This window comes from Sus scrofa, chromosome 14 (genome assembly GCF_054392235.1).
Source record: "Sus scrofa isolate SSC_HxYL_T2T_F1_AM1 chromosome 14, Sscrofa_HxYL_maternal_Yorkshire_Landrace_v2.0, whole genome shotgun sequence".
NCBI lineage: Eukaryota > Metazoa > Chordata > Mammalia > Artiodactyla > Suidae > Sus > Sus scrofa.
In genome coordinates this window covers 108,778,123-108,799,077 of record NC_139396.1, presented here as the reverse complement: position 1 = coordinate 108,799,077, position 20,955 = coordinate 108,778,123, and the positions used below count along the sequence as shown (strand labels likewise).

The 20,955-nt window shown below is 47.6% G+C and overlaps 1 protein-coding gene across 5 annotated transcripts in view; it reads left to right on the top strand.

Annotated features, from left to right (window-relative positions):
• The window catches only part of GRID1 (glutamate ionotropic receptor delta type subunit 1), a 688,013-nt gene extending 667,417 nt beyond the window's left edge, over nucleotides 1–20,596 (top strand). For 3 of the 5 annotated variants that reach the window (XM_084996422.1, XM_013983389.3, XM_084996424.1), the window contains 3 exons: nucleotides 3,080–3,246; nucleotides 10,692–10,932; nucleotides 19,884–20,596. In XM_084996422.1, the coding sequence (XP_084852548.1) occupies nucleotides 3,080–3,246; nucleotides 10,692–10,932; nucleotides 19,884–20,312 (837 nt within the window). In that variant the 3' untranslated portion in view covers nucleotides 20,313–20,596. Of the gene's footprint in view, nucleotides 1–3,079; nucleotides 3,247–10,691; nucleotides 10,933–11,193; nucleotides 11,285–19,883 lie in introns of all 5 variants that reach the window. The other 2 variants (XM_084996423.1, XM_021073750.2) reach the window with 1 other exon arrangement.
• Nucleotides 20,597–20,955: the final 359 nt, after the last annotated feature.

Below are 20,955 nucleotides of genomic sequence, written 5' to 3'. Positions count from 1 at the left end.
TCCTCAATAGAAGAAGATAATATAAATAGGAAATGACAGATGTTTCAAAGTGGGAGAGGTCTCTGGCATGGAGTTGAGGGTGTGGAGAATGGAGGAGCAGGTAGAAATGCCTTCCAATGGAAGCAGAGACTAGATAAGAGTCTGAGCCACAGGGGAGGGAGCTGAACTGAGAGCAGAATAAGGAGAAATGCTCAGACTTGAGAAAGGCAGAGGAAGAGCTCCTAATAGGAAGGCAGAGAAAGAGAGGGAATTCTTGGTTCTCCTAGAGGCAGATGTTTAGAATATTTCGTGTTCCCCACATATGGAGAAGTCAGAAGGATTAGCAGCATAGAATAGGAAGGAAGATACATAATTTATTAGAAATAACATAGAAAACTAGTTCTGATCCTACAAAGAAGAGGCTTGTAACTTTGGGGAGGTTATGGGGAGTTCATTCTGCATGGGACACAAGAAGAGGATCTATATAAAGCAGATATAGCCATGATGGATGGATTGTTTGGGCTTCTTATAGATGGTGTGTGAGGCATTCCTGAGAAGCCTTCTGTCTCATACAGGAGCCGTGACTCACCAGAAGACTGGGGAGACTGTTTTCCAGGTCTAGGAAGTTTACCTGGAAAGTAATGGACTTGGGGAGCCAGGGGAAGGTTTTAGTGGTACATATTACCCAGAATGAGGCTAAGAGAGGAAGACCCAAGGAAGCACTGAGATGCTGAGGAAGGGATGTTGGGAATGGAGAGTATTTTATAAAGATAGAGCCCCGTTGCTATTGCAGCTTCTGAGTTGGCCCACATATAAGCTGTGGTGCATATAGCTTTCCAAAGTCTTCCTTGTTCTGGCCTCATCAGGTAGATTAGGGACCAACCATGTGCTCCTTGAAGCAGACATAAAAAATATGGTAGTAAATGTAGTCCCTGTTTACCAATTGGGAGATTGAGTGTCTAGGGTCATTTAGCAACTCAAGGAGAACTATTCTCCTCTTTTCCCAACTGCCTTCCTTGTTAGCAAGGATTTGCAACTGAGACATTGCCAGAGTCCCTTGCATATGTTTTCTGACTTCTCAGCTTAGGCAGCGGAACTATAAATGCAGCTTCCTTCATGCATCTGTGCTCACCTGTCACTTAGCCCATGCTGGAGCCCCAGATGCCTGTGGCTTGACCGATGCAAGTGCCCCATCAGAATGGCCATGCCAGGCTTATGTCAGAGTCAGTTTCCACTCGAGCTGGGCCAGCTTATTTTCTTTCTCCTTCTTGGAACATCCCTTGAAACATAGAAATGAACTTGATCTTAATTCTTCCTTCAACATGACATGCCCTTTTGAAATCGTGCAAATAACAATGTCCGATTGTCATGTTGAATTGCGAGCATGGGTATGAAATGCTCCAGAGTCAGACAGAAGCCAAATATTAGGTCATAAGTCAACATTTTTGCTGAGAAACTTGGTTACTAAGAGGTGGAAAATTTATATCTTTTCATGAGAAAACGTGTTTGCCAGCAGGAAAAAAATATTTCAAAGACTGTTATCTTCCCATGTGGAGGGAGAGAGATGAGTATAATTTTGCAACCTGGTCAGCGCCCTTTAGGGACTCCTGAAATTGGCTTGGCCAAGGAAAGAGGCTCTAAGGTAATATTTGGATCCTTCCCTGAGGTGAACGTCAATGGGTGGCACGGCGAGTGTCATTTCTTACAAGGTTGTTGGGCAAATTGTGTGAAGGGATAGGAACAGTATATTCCTGGTAGGGGGAGACCACATTCTACCTATAAATCCTTCCAATGGAAAGTTCTGGATGAGAAAAGGAAGAGCCATCTCGGCCCACAGGCATGGTCTCCAAAGAGGTAAAATCTTGACAAGCTTCATCTTTGCAGTTATGGCACTCTCTGGAACGTCTCAGTGCACATGAGGACTCAACGGAATAAAGGCAGGAGAGTGGAATAACACCCCTGACAGTGCCACGAAGCTTGTAGCTTGCCAACTTGACTTGTTATCTTATGTTTCAGCCCTGCCACTGCCCCATACCAGGGTCTTTCCGGTCTAGTGTGAGCTGTGGTAGGAGGGAAGCAGAAGGCAAGAGACATCTATATACTCTCTAGAGAATTAAAACCAGGCTTTTTGCTGCATTAAGAACATTATGGTCTATTTTAAGCTGGCCAAATGACAATGTCTAGTTTACATCTTCTTCCAAAATTCAGAGTAGTGCACACTTCCTTCCGAGTGCCTAAACTCCAGGCCAAGTCAGGATTATGGCTCAGGATAGAACTGAACATCTGCTATGGATGGATATGATGGAGCAAGACTTTATCTGTGGCTGAGGTAAATTGATGGAATGATCTGCCAGCATTGCATGGATATAGAAACATTAACACCAGAAACCGCCTCTATATACACACATGTATGTGTGTGCACATGCGTGCATATATGTGTGTGTGTGCATATAAATGTGCATGTGTATGTGTGCCCACTCTGGTGTGGGCAGTGAAGAGCAAGTGGCAGAAATCTAGCCCGGCACCATAATAATCAGGACCCTGTCCTTATGGGCTTCTTCCCCATGTATAGCAGGTTCACAACTTGTATATTCAGTCACAGCCACCTGGGGCACTCAACCTAGGGCTGCCTCCCATGTTCACCTTAAGCAAAGCACAATTTCTAAGTCAAAATATTAGATGGACACTGTTAGATATCTGCCTGAATCTCTGATCATAAAGTCTTAGGTCTCTGGTCTCAGACTTTCTGCACTTTCCTAGGTAAGCTTGGAAATCTGAAATAGGTGCTTGCTTTGTGACCAGGAGGCTAGCTTAGAGCCTGTATGTAGCTTATCTTGCCCACCTCTCTCTGTGAGATGTGCAACACCAGGGCCTCCAAGAAGCAATGTCATAGCCTTTTATGTCTAACACAGTGAGTGGCATCAACTGGTGGTGGAATCTGAAGACGGGAAAGAAAATAGGAGTTTGCTATGCTGGCTGGTTGGACAGGAGGACCATTTAGGAGGGGTCCCCTCAAACCCCACCATGGAGATGCTTCGCTGCTTGAAACCAATATGGCCGGCCAGGTCTGCCTGATTTCATGGTGATTTTGGTCTTTCAGGCAAAGAAGGGGAACTACGCCTTTCTGTGGGATGTTGCCGTGGTGGAATATGCAGCCCTGACAGATGATGACTGCTCCGTGACGGTCATTGGCAACAGCGTCAGCAGCAAGGGCTATGGGATCGCCCTGCAGCATGGCAGCCCCTACAGGGACCTCTTCTCCCAGAGGTAGGCGTGGTCAGTGAGGTGGCCCTAACAGCCAAACCCCTATGCTGGGGATGGATTTTAACCTTCTTTTAGGAGGTGAGAGGGAATACAAACTTGTTTCTTCATCACGTTTTCCTCAGCATGGCTATGGACTGATACAGGCTCCTTACCATCCCACACCCCAAATAGTCCTGTGCTGGGTCCTGGAATAAAGAAGAGGAAGTGTATGTTCCATCCCATGAAGGGGCACAGTCTCAATGGGAACTGTGATGAAGTAGGTGATGCCTGCACAGGACAGTGAGACAGAATATTCTTGGGGGTGGGGGAGGGCAGAGGAGGGCATCTGACCAGACCCAGAAGACCAGGGAGAACTTTCCAGAGGAGGTGACACCTCAGGCCAGAAGTAGGATTTATCCAGACAGACCTAGTCATTTAAAATCAAATGAAAGAGGAATTCCCGTCATGGTGCAGTGGTTAATGAATCCAACTAGAAACCATGAGGTTGCGGGTTTGGTCCCTGCTCTTGCTCAGTGGGTTAAGGATAAGGCGTTGGCATGAGCTGTGGTGTAGGTTGAAGATGCGACTCGGATCCCGCCTTGCTGTGGCTCTGGCGTAGGCCGGTGCCCACGGCTCCGATTTTACCCGTAGCCTGGGAACCTCCATATGCCGCAGAAGTGGCCCTAGAAAAGGCAAACACACACACACACACACACACACACACACACACACACACACACAAATTAAATGAAAGAGGAGTTCCTGTCATGGCTCAGTGGTTAACGAATCTGACTAGGAACCATGAGGTTGCGGGTTTGGTCCCTGCTCTTGCTCAGTGGGTTAAGGATAAGGCATTGCCGTGAGCTGTGGTATAGGTCGAAGATGCAGCTCGGATCCTGCATTGCTGTGGCTCTGGTGTAGGCCGGCGGCTACAGCTCTGATGAGACCCCTAGCCTGGAAACCTCCATATGCCACAGGAGCAGCCCAAGAAATGGCAAAAAGACCAAAAAAAAAAAAAATTAAATGAAAGATTAGTTGGGTCTGGTAAGAGCCCAAGAATAACTTCTTAGGATAAATAGTCAGTGGGAAGAGTCAGTACAGAGACATGAAAAAAGTGGGGCCAGAGAAGCAGGTTGACTCCATACTCACCTGTACATGGGCTGAGGGGGTGGAGCAGGGACCTGACCCTCATCACCTGCCTCCTCCCCATCCTCTCAGTTCAGCTTCCTGTTGATTAACACTAGCAATGGTAGGTATGTTGAGGGAAAGTGGTGGTGGGGACACTGTATAGACAGGAGTGTTCCGGCCTAAGCTAAGGCCCATGGACCCCATGCACCAGAAAGAATATGTGTGTCCTTTGCATTGGCCCATTTAGCTTCCCTGGTGATTTTCTGGGGCTTGTCCATCCTGTAGGCTTGACCTTCTCTGGACTCATGGGCATGATTGAGTTTCCAAGTGCTCAGTCTGGACACCTGGCCAGCCTCCTTGAGGAAGATCATCTCTCATTGTCCCACCCTCATTTCTCGCTTCACCACAGGAACGTAGTCCTTGACCAGGTTCCCCGGCCTCACAGACAGGGTGGAGATGAAGAGCCTAGGTGAGCTTGGTAGCCTTTTCCCAGGAGCCAGCTTGCTAACAGGGGCTCTTATCCCCATGGATGTCTAAACCCACCATTCACATGTCTGTGTGCTGACATCCTGGCGGGTGAAGGAGCAGAATGGCAGAGCTCTGCCTTGGTACACCAAACTCCCAGCTGTGGTAGAAGTGTCTAGGTGAAAAGGCTGTCATGGCACCAAGGCTCAGGGGCAGTCCCCGCTTGCCTGGTGAATGCATGCCCCCCAGAACTGAGGAGCACCCACTTTGAGGGTCAAGGTTGTTAAAGATCATTCGTTTAGCATCAGAGAGGGTCACGTGCACCAAGGGTGTGCATCCAACTACTGGCAGAGTTTGGAGGAGAATGCAGGTCCCCTGAGCCCCAGGACTGTGCCCCATGCTGCTGTGGGATCTCCAAGCCCTACCATGTCCCTTCTACCTTCTAGATGTTGAACATGCCCTTCTGATCACATGCACCTGAGTCTAAACCCCATCCTCACAAGGCCAAGGAAGAACGCCTGCAACCCATTCATTCATTCAGTGACTTGTTTGCAAAACTTAGGAAGGAGAGGGGATAAAACTAATTAAGTTAAATGAGGCCTTGGGGTTTTCTCTAGAATTTAATCGGGTATATATTTTGTGCCTCCCTTTGCTCCCTGGAGCAAAGTGAGCTGACACTAGAGAAGGAGGAGGAGTGATTTATCAATTTGGGGGATGAAAGGCATGAAGAAGGAACAGCCCCTCTCCAGGATGTATAATACATTGGTGTTATAATACATGGCATTCCACAGGCCATCAACCTGTAAGCACTTCCCATGAACAGATTGTAGGGGAGCTTGTGGGGACCCCTGCAGCAGCACCACCAAGACAGTTAATGTGCCCCAAGACAGTGCTCATAGATGCACAGGGTCCTCAGAGCAGGAAGCTTAGGGCCCCAGTGCATTCAAACTGCTCAGAGATCCTCTAAAAGTCTGACATGAACACGCACACCCTGGAGAAAGGAGAGAGCTTTGTTCTCACAGAGGGTTCAAGGGTCATGAATGCAAGTGGCTAGTCCAGTGTCTATATTTTTCTGGCAGGATGTGATTAATTATTCTTTGCTGTCACCAGAATGTCATGTGCTCTATGTAAGGAAATATCCCTGGTGGGCTGTGCTGTCCTCCAGAAGTATAGTCCTTGGTCTCCATGTTTTAGGTCTTCCTGGGCTGAAAGCATCCCTCACCTCCCTAATGCAGGAAGGTGGGTGTGCACTTGGACAAAACACTCAGACCTCAGGTTTCCAACTTAGTGCTGCCAGTAGTCCTTTAAAAGGCTCCATTATATGGTGCATGCACAACAGTGAGCTGCCCCTGGCTGGGTCACACCTAGGAGAAGGAAGATGGCAGATCCAGGGAGCAATGCTCCATGTCATTGACAGAAAAAAGGGCTATGTATAAACAGTGGATTCCAGTCTTCTCTGGAATAGCTGTAACCTTTCTTCCCTTAGTCTCATGAACTAAGTTATTTCCTTGACTCTGTATATTTCCCTTCCTTGGGCAGAGGACAGAGTCTATAGGCTACAATGTGTGTGTGTGTGTGTGTGTGTGTGTGTGCGTGAGAGAGAGAGAGAGAGAGAGACTTGGGTTGAGTGCTTTAGCCCTTTTGTGGACCACCGCATGCAGAGTAGGCATTCAGCAAACGTTTAGCAAATTCCTAACCATGTATAGAATACCTACTGTGTAGCAGGCTCCAGGACTATTGACTAAAGGAAAGCACCTGCAATTATATCTGTCTGGAAAATAGAACAACTGGCTTCAGGAAGTGGCTATTATCACTCTGGCTTACTCATAGACAGGAGCAGAGATTATTATGGTGTGCATTAGTTTAGCCTCGTTCCGGGAGTCATTTTGTGCCTGTGACTTGTTTTATCTTTCCTCTGTTGCTTACAAATTTAAATTTTCTTTTAGATTTGCTTGTTTGTTTTATTTTACTCTCTGTTTTCCTGTCAATTGCCTTACATGCTTCCTGGAATAATATTGGGCATAAAAAAATGCATACAATTATAAGGAGCAGGAAGAAGGGAAACGTCAGCAAAATTAAGCCGCCTACCTGAATTTGCAGTTAATGAGCGTTGGAAGAGGTATCCAGCCCTAGGGCCCCACTCTGGTTGGAGTCTCACCATCCTCTAGGCCAGAACTGATTCTCAGAGAGCAGGCTGACTGCACTTAGCAGCCTGGTGTTCTGGAAAGAGCATGGCCTCCCCGGTCAGCATGACCCAGCTCTGCAGAGCTGCTTTGCCACTTTCTAATTGCAACCTCAGGGCACGTCATCTAGATGCTGAGCCTTGGGTCTTCCATCTGTAAACCTGACATTATACTAAGAACTACTTTAGAGGCTGTTGTGAGAATTCAAACAATGTAAAATGATCAGTCCCTACTATGTTCTCAATAAAAGGTATCTCCTGTCAATGCTGGATGGATAGGGCTGCTGGTCAATATGGCACCAGAGCACAATACCACATTGACCCACTGAAGAGCTTGTTAGATCTTGAGCTGAGTGGTCCCACGTGTTCCCGTGTTCCCTCTTTTTATTTTGTCGTGATAATTCTGTGAAGTAGGGGCTTTTGTTATTGACCCAGGTCCTTGGGCGCTTTAATCAATCCAAATTGGTAAGAGGCCAGATGAGGAATTCAGGAAAAGCTTAAGTGGGATTTGTGCTGAAGTTTGAGGCAGTGAAAACAAGTAACAGGTGCCCTTGCTCACTCTCTGCTCTCCAAAGGGGGCAGACTGGTTCCTTAAATGGAGTGAAGGTGGGAGTGGGTCTGTGGTGGGGTCAAAGGGGTGGCTAAGGTTGTCTTTCCACCACCTTGGTGGTGCTGTGTTCAGGGATCATGCCCAACTCCCTGATTTTATTCCTAGCACCTGAGCAATAGCAGGTTTGTGGTCTTTTTGTATCTTACTATTCCTAATTGCCTCAACTGCTCAGACCCACAGTTATCTTTATTCCCTTATAGTTGCTTTGTATTCTATTGCTGGAACACAGCCCCTGTTCCGTAGAATCTGCTCATCTAGCAGGGATCATGGATCTCTCTTGCTATGATGAGGAAGCCAAGCTTAGCAGGGACAAATCCCTTGTTGGGGACACCAAGCTGGGTTTGGTGCCTCCAAAACCTCTGAATTCAGGTGCAATTATAAGTTCTCAAATAGGTGGTTTCAGGTCCCAGCCTATCTCACTTTTGTTATGATCTTAGATTATGGTGATACAAGAAAGTTGAAAGGTTTACTAACATGGCTAATGTGAATGGCAGAATCTGGGCTTGGACTAATGTCCATCAGAGCAGGATATGTGCTGATGAATACAAAACTCTGCTGCTTCTCCATAGTGAGCCAGTAGCTCAACTACGAGTGCTTTCTTTAAGGCCCTGAGGCATTACACATCCAGCCTTGGGGTTCCTATAACTGCCAGAAGGCCCAGCCTACTTGGACCTGCCAGTAGAGACTTAAATAACAGTCACTCAGCATGAGCCAGTGGTTGTGCAGACATGCAGTTTTCCTAACATACATAGAGCCACTTAGAAGATGTGGGACAGTGCACCTGCCCAGTTAATCATGGTATGTGCCACAGAAGAGACCTATGGCATACCAAGTGCAACCCCAAGCCACACAAATGCCTATGTAAATCATGCTTTTATCTCAGTGACCAAGCTGCATTCTAAATCTTTTGTGCTGACTCATGCCCTGGCCATTTAGTTGAAATTATCTCATTATTTCACTACAGCCATGTTAGTCAATCTTAGTATTCATGATTCAGTTAATCCATTCATACATTACCAATGCAACAAACACCCATTGATAACTCAAGTTGCGCTGGCCATGGTGCTTGCCTAGGGGAAGCCATGAAGAGTGACGTATAGCCTCTGTTCCATAGGCTCTGCTCACCTAGTGGGGATCATTGGTCTATCTTGCAATGATGAGGAAGCCAAGCTTAGCAGGGACAAATACCTTGTTGGGGACACCAAGCTGGGTTTGATGCCTTCAAAACTCTGAGGCAGCTGTTCCTGGCACAGAGCCAGGCTGTTCTTAGCCAGTAAGAGGCCATGCTATGCTGGGTTCATGATGCTGACAGGGCAGGGCACTCTTTCCAGGCTGTCACCCTCCCTCTCCACCAGTCACAGCCCATGCATTGTCTTGGAGCTCAGCTTCAGCCTGTGGTCACAGCTGGCCTGCAATGCAGGTCCAGGGCAGAGACTGCTCAGATGGCCAGGTGGCTGTGAGCATCTCCTGACCCTACTGAACCACTGCTCTTGAACTGTGCACACCCCAGAGGGCTCTAAAAGGCCAGAGGGCTCAGAAAGGCCATTGTGGGTATTGTCAGCTGAATATCTCATCATTGTCAGTGGACCAGGCTAAAAGAGTCCTTCTCCACCGATAGAAAAGCTTGGGTTTGAGGAGCCTAAGGGCTGTCAGTTACTTCTAGTTCCCTCTCCAGACTCTGGGATTACATAAAGAGTCCATAAAATACTACAACAAAGGCAAATAGCCACCCAGACACCTACCTGGGGAATATGGGACTGGTGGAGTCACCCCAGCTTTGCAAGCTGCCTGTTATAAAAAAAAAAAAATCCAGGCTGCCTCTTACACGTCTCAGAGCCCACATTCTTAGTTCTACCTGCTTCATTATTTTCATTACACATCCTCCTCCTCCTCATCCACCATCTCCAGCCTCATTGGCCACATTTTAGCTTCTCATACCTCCCGAGCACTTACTGCAGACAAAACTTTCAAACGTGGTTCTAGTCTCGGGAGGCTCTTTGTCCTCCTCATTGGATGCCATCCCCGCCAACCACAAAGGGACTTTAGCAAGACATTTCGCCTCTCTGCCTCAGTTTCCTTTTCTATAAACATGAGCACATGGAAGTAGACTTTTCAAAGTGCTGACATGAGAATTAAACAGGATTTGCCAGGCACTTAGGAGCCTTCCTGGCACATAGAGTGCTAGACCAGTGTGAGCTGCTTGGTGCCTGCCTGTCACCTCCTTGATGAGGTCTCCCCCCACCTCCAGGCTCAGTCACCCTCCCCGGGCACTCTTTCTTAGCACCTCTGCTTTCACTCTGTCATGTCCATCACAGCTTCTGTCTCCATATTGATGGCTCTCATTGTTTCAAAACCCAGGTATGTGTCTCTAGACCAAACTCTCTGCAGTGTTGAACATCACTTTTGGCACAATGCAGGTGCTCCTCAAATGAGTGATTTGGTGAATCTTAGTGAGAGAGACTTGGGATATAGTTATTGACATTTGAAAGAAAGCCTTGCTGCCAGGCCACATCTGTGTGTTCACCTCATCCATTTCTGTACTTCCTGATTTTATCCTTCAAGCTCTCCCCAGGATCCCATGTGAAGGGTCCTTTTGTGCTTTGCTATTGGACTTGGCCCATTAGTGGTGGGAGGGGTGGGAGAAGGCATCAAGGCTTTGAGGACAAGAGTGACAAAATCCCATGAGTGCATATACACATATTGATTCTCCCTCAGATTCTTTTCCCACATGGATTATCATAGAATTCTGGGTAGATTTCTCTGTGTTATGCAGCACAGAGACTGCTGGCTCACTTTGTTGTACAGCAGAAATTATCACAGCCTTGTAAGTTAACTATACTTCAATAAAACTTTTAAAAAATGATAAAAACTGAAAAAAAAAAAAAAACCCATGAGTGCTTTGAGGAGGATGCTGTGCCTGCAGAGTGGAGAATGGATTGGGAGGGGAGAGGCTGAGGCAGAAAACTACTTTGATGGTTCAGCATTGCCTACCGAGGGGCTGGCACAGTGGGGAAGGGGTCAGGGCCCCCCTGTGGCTGTGTTGATAAGGTCAGGGCCGTGGCTCACGTGGATTGTATCTTGCAGGATCCTGGAACTGCAGGACACTGGGGATCTGGATGTGCTCAAGCAGAAGTGGTGGCCACACACAGGCCGCTGCGACCTCACCAGCCACGCCAGTGCCCAGGCGGATGGCAAGGCCCTCAAGCTGCACAGCTTCGCCGGGGTCTTCTGCATCTTGGCCATCGGCCTCCTCCTCGCCTGCCTGGTGGCTGCCCTGGAGTTGTGGTGGAACAGCAACCGGTGCCACCAGGAGACTCCCAAAGAGGTCTGTGCCCTGGGCCCTGCTTCTCCTTTCTGCAGCCTAGAGGCAGGAGAGTCCCACTGGGCCACTCGGTGGGCGGTTTTCGTCCAGTTAGTATTTGCCTCAGCCACTTGTCTGGAGACGGCAGTGTTTTGGAGTGGGGGATGGTGTTATTGTTTAATTTTGCTTTGCAAGCAAGAGAACAAATGCAGTGGGTTGTTTTCATGTTTGAACAAAGTGCCAAGGCACCAGCCATGGCCACTAAAGTCGTGTATTTATCTATAGAGCGGGTACAGCATGAGCAGCGCCAGAGAGCCCTTCCCCACCCTGCCCCGCCCATGCGCCTCCACCCTGACCTGGAGAGACCAGCTGTAGGGTAAGAGGGGAAACTGCATTCCTTCCTGGTTCTCTTTGGCTCATCAAGGGCCCTGCTCTCCCAGCATGTGAGGGGGGACGGGCCCCTGCCCCTCCCATCATCCCTTCTCCCTCTCTTCCTCCTCTTTGCACACATCCCTTCAGGCACACCTAGCACAGGGAATGCTGTAGCTCTGACTCCAGGTTCTAGGCAAGCTTCCTTCACCATGTGTGCCAAGCATAAGCTGATTCTGCCTTCCACACTTCCTTCTCTCTGGGTTTTGCTCGTCTTCAAGCTCAACTGATAGATAGATAGATATATAGATAGATAGACAGACAGACAGACAGACAGATGGATAAAATCTTCACAAAGTTCTCCTGGAGGCAGTTCCTCTAAGGGAGGATGACAAGGAGCATCATTTGGCAATAACACTTCACTGACGGAAACCTACAAACAGACACTGTAGCACAAGCCCAGCCACCCCAGGGTAGGGCTGTCATGATGTACTACATATACCTCAGCAACTTCCTGAATCACAGCTTCACTCATAGGTTATGCTGATACAAACAGGTATAAATTGCGACCAAGAAGCAGTCAGGTAGCCAGCACCAAACTCAAAGAGGCAGCATCACCATGGCCACCATCTCTACATGGAAAGGCTGCCTGACCACAGCTCCACACGTCAGTCTGTAAGGAGCCCCTGGCACAGCTGGGGGTGAGGACAGACTCTCCATTCATACCAGGCAGTGAGCTCTCTGTCATCACACTTAGTTTTTGCTGCAAGGGGCTTGCTGTTTGACTCAGTGTGTCCGAAATGTTCTGAGGACATCCCTCTTCCTCTCACCGTCTGTGTACCTCCATGTAAGGAAATGCAGGGCTGGAGTCTCCCACTGACTCAAGGCTCTCCTGTCACCCCTGGGTCACAAGAGAGAAGCAAGGAAGAGATGTAAGGAAAACCTACTGAAAAGAATAGTTAATGGTCCCGTCTCTAGCTTCTTTTGCTACTAGAAAATTTTCAGTGAGGATTATAGCACCCTGATTTCTGTGCTAATGTCCTTGCAGTCAGGGAAGGGGGGCAGGTTTTCCAGCTGGGCGAACATGGCACTGTCATGGAGGCAGCATTCTGGGACATTGCACAGAGTTAACAAAGTCATCACCTCTCCCGGAGCTCTGGGGCATCAGCAAGGAGATGGGAGGGGAGGAGACTGCAGGGCATAGCAGGGGACTAAGTTGCCTGGCCAGGGAGGTTATATGTTAATCATACAGGGAATAGGAACCAGCAAAGGGGTGGTAACAACAGGATTTTAGAAGCCTGTATTTAAAAGCTTTCATGAATAATGATAGTATTTAATCCAGAACTACTTTGTGTTACCGGTTTCCTGTGTTTTATGAGGCAGCATTTGCAATTAGGTGAGAGTGTCTGGTTGAGCTAAGAATGCCTCATTTGGGGGCATTGGCCATATTTCTTAAGAGCTAGAAACCTGCCTTCGGGTGGAATCCTGGTCATATTTAACAGCTTATGCTGCAATGTCTTCAGAGTTTAGACACCTACTTGGGGAAGAGTAGTAATATGCGTTCAACCTCTTAATATTCATGTGGATTTGAGCTCATATTTTTTCTAAGGAATCAGACGATGATGTAGTTAACGAAGGCAGGTGAGTGCACCCAGCTCTACAGATGCAGTAAAGAGCCACCCTTGAGATTTATGGGGGAAGTAGAGCCATTGCTCTAAGCATAAAATATTCATGAAACAACGATGAGGACTGCACAAATGGGAGATGACATGAGGAGTGAGGGGATGAATAGTTTGTCACTGGGCTGGGAGCTTGGAATTCTTGTTGCTTCCCGCCTTTCCTGCTCTCCCTGCCATCCCTGCTTCATTGCAGACAGGGGCTGACTGAGGCTTGAGTGGCCAAGCAGCAGGTTTGCAGAAATAGCCAGGCCCCTCTGTCCTGGCCAGCGGGCCAGCTTCTGTCTGCAAACCCCCACACTGCACTCCTGCATTCCCTAGAAGATGTGTTGCTCAGGACACTCCTCTGGAATGAACACCTTTCCCACCTCCACCCCTCTGACGCTTCTTTGACTCCACAGAGAGACTTTCTTTCCTGCTTCTTTGCCCTCTTCATTCACACTGACCTCACAGTGTCACTCCAAGGTTCAACAAGGGACAGTGTGTAAAGTACCTTGAGCAGCACCTGATCCATGGGAAGCTGTTTGGTGAGTGGTTGCCAAGGGGTTCTACCCTCCCAAGGACCTTGTGATGGGCAGTAAGAGATGCAGGGAAGAGGAGTCATATCTTAGGGCATCTCCTTAACTCTGCTGATTCTCTCAAAACCATTTGAGGAGGGCATCCTTCTTCTTGGAGAAATGAGATTCACAGGTATCAGGGGCAGAACCAAGATAGGAGTGATGTGTCCTCCACTGGGCCTTTATGGGGTGTGCACAGGAGCAGAAGTTCCTACCTAGCCTTTTCAGAGGGTTTGAAAATGAAGGATGTAACTGAGGGTTTTCTCTGAGCCAGGATCCTGACCCCTAGCTAGGCATTCACATCCTCTAAACCCCAGGTTCAGAACTTCTGCTGAAATCTGAGCTTGGCGCAATGGCTACACCACTATCTCTTGGCTTGAGAGAAAGGACAGTGAGTGAGTGTTTCAGTCCATAGCCCAGGGCCTTCCAGTAAGAAGGCTTTGAACACCTACCCTACACCAGTGTGTATCTTAAAATCAGCTGAGATGCCACCCCCACCCCGTTCATCTCTGTAGCAGCCTTGCCCCCACCCCCCATCCATGTAAACACCCATATTGGATAGGATTCCAAATTGCTGCATGTGGTTCACCTGCCTGTCTCTGCCTTGAGTCTGTTGGTGCTTCTCCACTTTGCCTTCCCATCTCTTTGCCCAATCTCTGGAAGAGCGACCTCTCATTAAGGAGTGATGAATATAAAGTATTGAGCATCTTCGCTGTGCCAGGGACCAAGATGGATGCTTCATGAAGAGTATTAGCTCATCTGGTAGTGGGAACTCAAAAGTGTTTATCGAATGAATGAACCAGTCTGGGATCCTTTAAAGAAAGCGTTATTAATGTTAAGTTGTTGTGGAATCATTGCAGCTGAATCAATGGCTTTGAGTTCTGGCTGCACATCAGAGGTGATTAATCTTGGAGCTTTTTAGGAGTTCCAGTTGTGGCTCAGTGATAACAAACCTGACTAGTATCCATGAGGACGTGGGTTTGATCCCTCATCTCCCTCTGTAGGTTAAGAATGCAGCATTGCCGTGAGCTGTGGTGTAGGTCACAGATGCGGCTCAGATCTGGCATTGCTGTGGCTGTGGTGTAGGCCAGCAGCTGTAGTTCCAATTCGATCCCTAACCTGGGAACATCCATATGCTATGTGTGCAGCCCTAAAAACCAAAAAAAAAAGAGAAAGAAAGAAAGAAAGAAGGAAAGAAAGAAAGAAAGAATCGATCCTGGAGCTTTATAGAAATATAGATGCTTGGGTTCCATTCCCTAAAGGGTCTTGTTAGGCAGATCTGAACAACTGTCATTTCTAGAAGCTCCACATGTGTTTCTCATATCCTGCTAAGGATGAAAACCGTTGGTCTACACCATCATGCCAAGGGGAAGTTGGGTGGAAAAGATCTCAGGTTTTGGAACCACGTAGATGTGGGTTCTCATCCTAATATCCCACTTATCATAGAATTATATAACCTTGAGCAAGTCTCTTCACACCGTACCTGCTACCGCCACATACGATGGGAGGTGTCTGCTGGCCCCCTCTTCTCATTGCCCTCCCCTACAAAATCTGCAATTAACCCCATCAGAACTCTTTCTCACAATGTTCTAAAAAACTGCCCATCATCCCCTGAGACTACTTCCCCGACTTTGTTCAGCTTCTCTGCTCTTTACCCTGAGACTGCCACCCCCCAGACTAACCCTTTGTGTTCGAGCAATAGATCATGTTGAAGGTGTTTGTCCCAGCCAGTTGGGTCTCATTTACCACCTGGTTAGACTGCAGTAACAGGAGATCACCTCCTACAACCATTCTAGTCAACTGGGAAGTCCCTCATCCCATTTTGTTCCTGCCCGACTTAAAATAGGGAGCCGTTCAACTACTAACAAAGTCAGTTCTAAAGAGTCCCAGGTGTAACCAGCTGTTACATAAATGAGAGTTTAGTTAATTACCGTTTTCCAGTACAGTGTATTATTTCCACGTTGGTGAACAGCAGCTTAATTACAGAACTTTATCTCTGCAAGCCAATGCCCGGGAGAGGGTCTCCAGTAACCTCTGTTGGTGCTTATGTTGTCATGTTTAATGTGAAGTGAGAAACACAGAGCTGGAATTCAGCCGGATTCATGGATAAATGTAGTCAGTGAATTTTATGCCATATTCAGGAAGGTCTGACTAGGTCAGTTACCTACAGTAAATTAATGAATGCAGCAGCAAGCTTCCAAGTCTCTTTCCACAGCTGTCATTACCTGGTTGAACACTGAAACCTTGAGATAATGAGGATGTAAACTGATGTAGTGCACATAAAAAAGCCCATTATTTGAATTTGCATAACATAATAGAATGCCCTATTTTGTCTAAAATATAGATAATTATTCAAATCACTCCTGCCTCTTTCCTTAAGCAGGCAGATTATTTCTGACTCCTATTTCCTTGGTCAGGGGGCCACCAGAAATGTCTTCACGCGTGCTAAATCTCATCCAGGAAGACAGTGTTTGCAGCATTTCCAAACATGGTAGTTTTCTCCGGTTCTCTCCACTTTAGGTACCTTTTAGGATACACTGGGAGACTCAGAAATGGGCTGCATATGGTTTCCAGAGGTGATAAAGAGGGATTTGCTTTAGCTCTACTAATTTTCTTGTCCAGTTACACAACTCATGTAGAAAGCTCATGATGGCAATCTTCTTCTTCCAGCATTTGATTTTGTGTTGAATCTACCAGTGGTAATAGAATGTGAATAGAATGAGGTCCCACTGGTGTGGAGAGGATGGATTTCTTGACTGCCATTTGGAGTGGGAAGGTCTCTTTGGAACGTGTGTTCAATTGGCGTGGACATTTTCTGTGTCCTGAGGTGGAGAGGTTACGGGCTAATGAGTAACCTCAGCTGGAAGTTGAGCTCTGCTGCACAGCTTTGCAGCCTTTCTTAGAACTGCTTCATTTGTCCTTAGTTGGAGGCAAGAAAAAGATACAGATTTAAAAATATTATATTTAAGGTCTTTCCTCCAAAAATACTGACTCTAGGGTAATTATATTGTCTCCACACCCACACTCTGGGCTGGTCTTTTTACTAGATGCTTTGATACGACCTGGTCAACTCCTCATTATGTGATTACTATGCTAGATTGGTGTCGGTGCCCTAGCACTTCTATAATACTTTTATAACACCCCCAAACTTCCTCTCTCTTGTATTTCACTGGTGAAAGATTTCTTCCCAGTGACCTCTTTTGCTCACATGTTCTTCCAGAAGATTTTGGTTGGTTGGTCTTCCCCCAAAGCTCTCCTTAAGTCTGTTTTCCCGGCCTTCGGTAAGAGGGCTTCTTTCACTTTGCCCCCACTCTCAATCCCCTGTCTCCCTCTAGACTTCCTTGGCAAGAAGTTCTCCCTTCTCCTGTATTCACTGTAGACACAATAGAATGGGAGCATCTCCTGAACGCTTGTCCTGGCCAAGTATTCCACTGACTCTGAGAAAAAGCCCTCTCCTCTAACTGCCAGAATCCAAAATGAACACAGGTGGGACCAAGACACACCTCCCACTTCAAATTAGTCTACTCTTATTAAACTACTTAGTTCCAGTCTCAAAAGGATTCTTAAAGCCCTGAAAAGAAAATACAAAGGAGGAAAAGGCAAGATTATGCATCTAACTAGTTCTTCCAATGATCCCAGGACCATTTACTTGGTCATCAGTTTTCCTTCATCTGTTAATAGCTCTGCCAGCAGGGGCACTCAGCTTGTCCATTCTTCTCCAAGCTTTGCTGACTGCAAAGAGAAGGGAAGTTGATATTATTAAACTACAAAAGTGTCTGAAATTCTCCTCCAGTTTTTCCAGCTTCCAGGCTTTCTGGTACCTGTTTGTGCCCTTCATACATTTTGAAATGAAAATAGCCTCTAGATACAAATATTTACCAACATAGCCATTGGCACTGACTTTGGCTAATGTACATGAGAACACTGTGTCAGAAGTTTATCAGAAGCTCACAGCAGCCATGAGAGGGCTGGAGAAGCATGCTGGTTGATGGGCAGAAGTCAAGGCTTGTCCAGAGGGCTGGGGAGCAAGATCCAGGAGGATAGTCACAGAATAAGGTTTTCTCAAGTACTACCACTGTAACAGATGGAATGTCAGCCATCCTCTGTCTCTTTATCTCTTTGTTCAGGATTCAGATCCAATTCTATTGTCCTTACTTGGGTTATGGTCCTGCCTTTTGGATACAGGTAGGCAGAGCACTGTCAAACTGTTATCCATTGGGGAAAAGTGATTCCCCCAAAGCAAATAAACCATAGGGAAGATCGATGCTTGATGGCACTAAAAGAACCAATGCCTAGTATAATAGTTTAAAAACTATTAAAAATAGCGTATTTTTCAGGAATAGAAATAAAGTACGTAAATAAAACATAGATAAAAGGGCAAGGTTCACAGAGCTCAATCAACTATGCTTAATAAAGAAGAGATCTTGGATTTGGTTTGTTACGTATCTTACAAATTGTTGAAGGAGTCGGTGAAAGACATGGCATGCACCATATTTGGTCTGACTAAATAAAAGCCTGATCCTCTCCAGGCACTTCCCCAAATTTCACCCACTACACTTGCCACCCAGAGATGTCCCTAACTTGGAGCTGGTCTTCCAGCATCAGTGAGCTCAGCTCTGCTGTGTGGGACTTCAGATCACTGGAATTTTGGCTCTGCCCATATGGCCATATCAACAATTTCTGATGCGGTTTCTATCTGTGATACCAAGCCCCATAGCGTTGTCCACCCTCAAATCAGTTGGCTTTCTTATCTCCAGCTTCCTCCAGGCACAGAATGAGTTTCTCATTGTTGTATGAGTATTGTCAGTTTTCTTGTTTGGGAAAGACAGCAGGTGTCCCACCAGAAGCCAAGCCCTGTGTGCCAGTCATGAACTTAACAAAGTTGTGGAGAGAGCAGTGGCCCTGCCTTCTCCACGCCAGGGGTCATTGGGAGCAAGGAATGGATTGCAGAGGCAGCTTCCTTGCCTGAGGAAGGCTAGGTTGAGACTTCCTGGGGGCTAAATGCATGTGCCCTCATAGGAGAGGGGAGCCCATGCCAATTATTTAAGGTCACCTCTTCCTGGGGAATATCCTCTCTCATCAGCCACTAGAACGGCTCTTGGACTTGTGTGGCTCCTTCTTTTTTCTTTTGAAATCACATTCAGAGCTTTTACATTTTGTGGTATTTCTGACAACCCTACAAGGTGGGCAGGGGACAGCTTCCTCTCTGCTCCTTGGATGCCGATGTTAGACAGCCTGTGACATTCGGTCTGGAGCGGAGCTTTGACATGGTATTTCTCTTGGAGTTTGACACCAGGGAAACATAGGGAATAACCTTGCCTGGCACATCAGCAGTACTTACTACGGCCTGGAAATAGGACTGCAACTTCTAACACCTCACTGAGGGGCTGGCTTGGCTCTTCTGTGGACATCTGGTTTTGTTCCCCAGGTCACTGGGGAGAAAAGGAAGAAGTAGATTACATAGTCTTTGTCTTTAAAAAGCTTTCCAGCAGTTTAACCTCTTTGATTTCTTCTGACATTGTAGGCAAAATATCAAGGAATGATATTTGTTCTGCAAATAAATAACTGAACAAACAAAGCAATTCCCTTAATGCCATTCACCATACAGAGAGAGTTGAGTGCGAGGGTCACCCATCTCAGCAGCCTCAACTCTCATGATACCAGGAAAGTCAGCTGACTTCTGGCAAGTCCTTTTCCTCACCATCACACCCCACCCCCATCTTCCTCCAGGACCCCAGCCCCATGAGCCTTCCAGACAGAGACATGCCCCTTCCCTGGCATCTCTGGAGATCTTACATGTTCCAGGCGTCCGGCGCTGCCTCTGCCACTCGCTAGGGTTATGATTCTAGGGAGGCCATGGACCTTCCTGAACCCAAGCCTCATTTTTGTAGGGTGGGGATGACCACACCAGGTCTTCTGAGCAATATGAGCACTAAATGGAAAATTCATGGGACACATTAGGTGTTCAAGGACCATTCCCTTTTATTCCCATGGAACCTCTTTCTTCTGCTGTTTCTGCCAGTTGTTCAAAGCATCTTCTCCCAAGGGTTGCCTCTGGGTGTGACGGTGATTCTAAGCAAACTGTAGCAGGTAGGGGCCCACATGGTGATTCTAAGCAAATTGTGGTGGGTAGGGGCCCACATACTGTCAAGTCCTGCTTGCTGGGTCTTTTCTACCAGGGCCAGGGGCCTAGGCTACTGGTACGGCAGGTAATGGAGGGCTGGGTATTTAGTTGAGCTGTGGTGGGAAAAGTGGGGGCATGCTCACCCCACTGTCCAGCAGGCTGATCAGGCCTGGGGTCTCCAGCCTCCCAGAGTTTGTAGCCTTGCTTGGAGTGAGGGCTTGGCCTGACCCTCCCGTGCTTTGCCTGCAGGACAAAGAAGTGAATCTGGAGCAGGTCCATCGGCGCATGAACAGTCTCATGGATGAAGACATTGCTCACAAGCAGATCTCCCCGGCGTCCATTGAGCTCTCAGCCCTGGAGATGGGGGGCCTGGCTCCCAGCCAGGCCTTGGAGCCCACGCGGGAGTACCAGAACACGCAGCTCTCGGTCAGCACCTTTCTGCCGGAGCAAAGCAGCCATGGCACGAGCCGGACACTCTCGTCAGGGCCCAGCAGCAACCTGCCTCTGCCACTGAGCAGCTCGGCCACCATGCCCTCCATGCAGTGCAAACACAGGTCGCCCAACGGGGGGCTGTTCCGCCAGAGCCCTGTGAAGACCCCCATCCCCATGTCCTTCCAGCCCGTGCCTGGAGGCGTCCTTCCGGAGGCCTTGGACACCTCCCATGGCACCTCCATCTGACCGCGCAGCCCGCCCTCCTGCCCGCCCGTCCACCCACCCGACCAGCAGAGCTTTTTAATACCAGAAAACAACACAAACCACACATACATACACACACACACAGAGACTCTTTCATTTTTCTTGTATATACCTGTAAATAACGACAGAATGGAGTGGGGTAAAAGTGTATTTTGAATATTCCCAATTTTCGAAGTCAGTAAAAAAAAAAAAAAAACACAAAACCTGTATGAATGACTTTGTAAATTTTGTTCTATATGAATAAAAACGCAAATTACTTGTGATCATTCTGAAGTGCCAAAGAAGCCCCCTGTTCCTGGGCCTTTCTGAGGGCGAGGGCAGGAGGGGCGATCAGATAAGGCCGCCCCCTGCTGGTGGAGAGGGGAAGGTAAAGCAGCCGGTCCCTTTTGGAGGAGTCCCAAATGCTGCTTGCTGCCCTGTCCCAGAGTTTCCTGCCATGTTCCTCCTCTCCTGGCCCTTTGTTCTTCTTAGACCTCTTGCGTCGATAAAGAGTGAGCCTCGGGACAGTGTTGGCCTGACCCCTGGGTCCTTGTACTGTAGGGTGATCAACTGTGCCTACCAGCCTGGGACTGAGGAGGCTCCTAGGACTGGGGCAGTCCTGTTGGTCATCCTACTCCATGTCCCT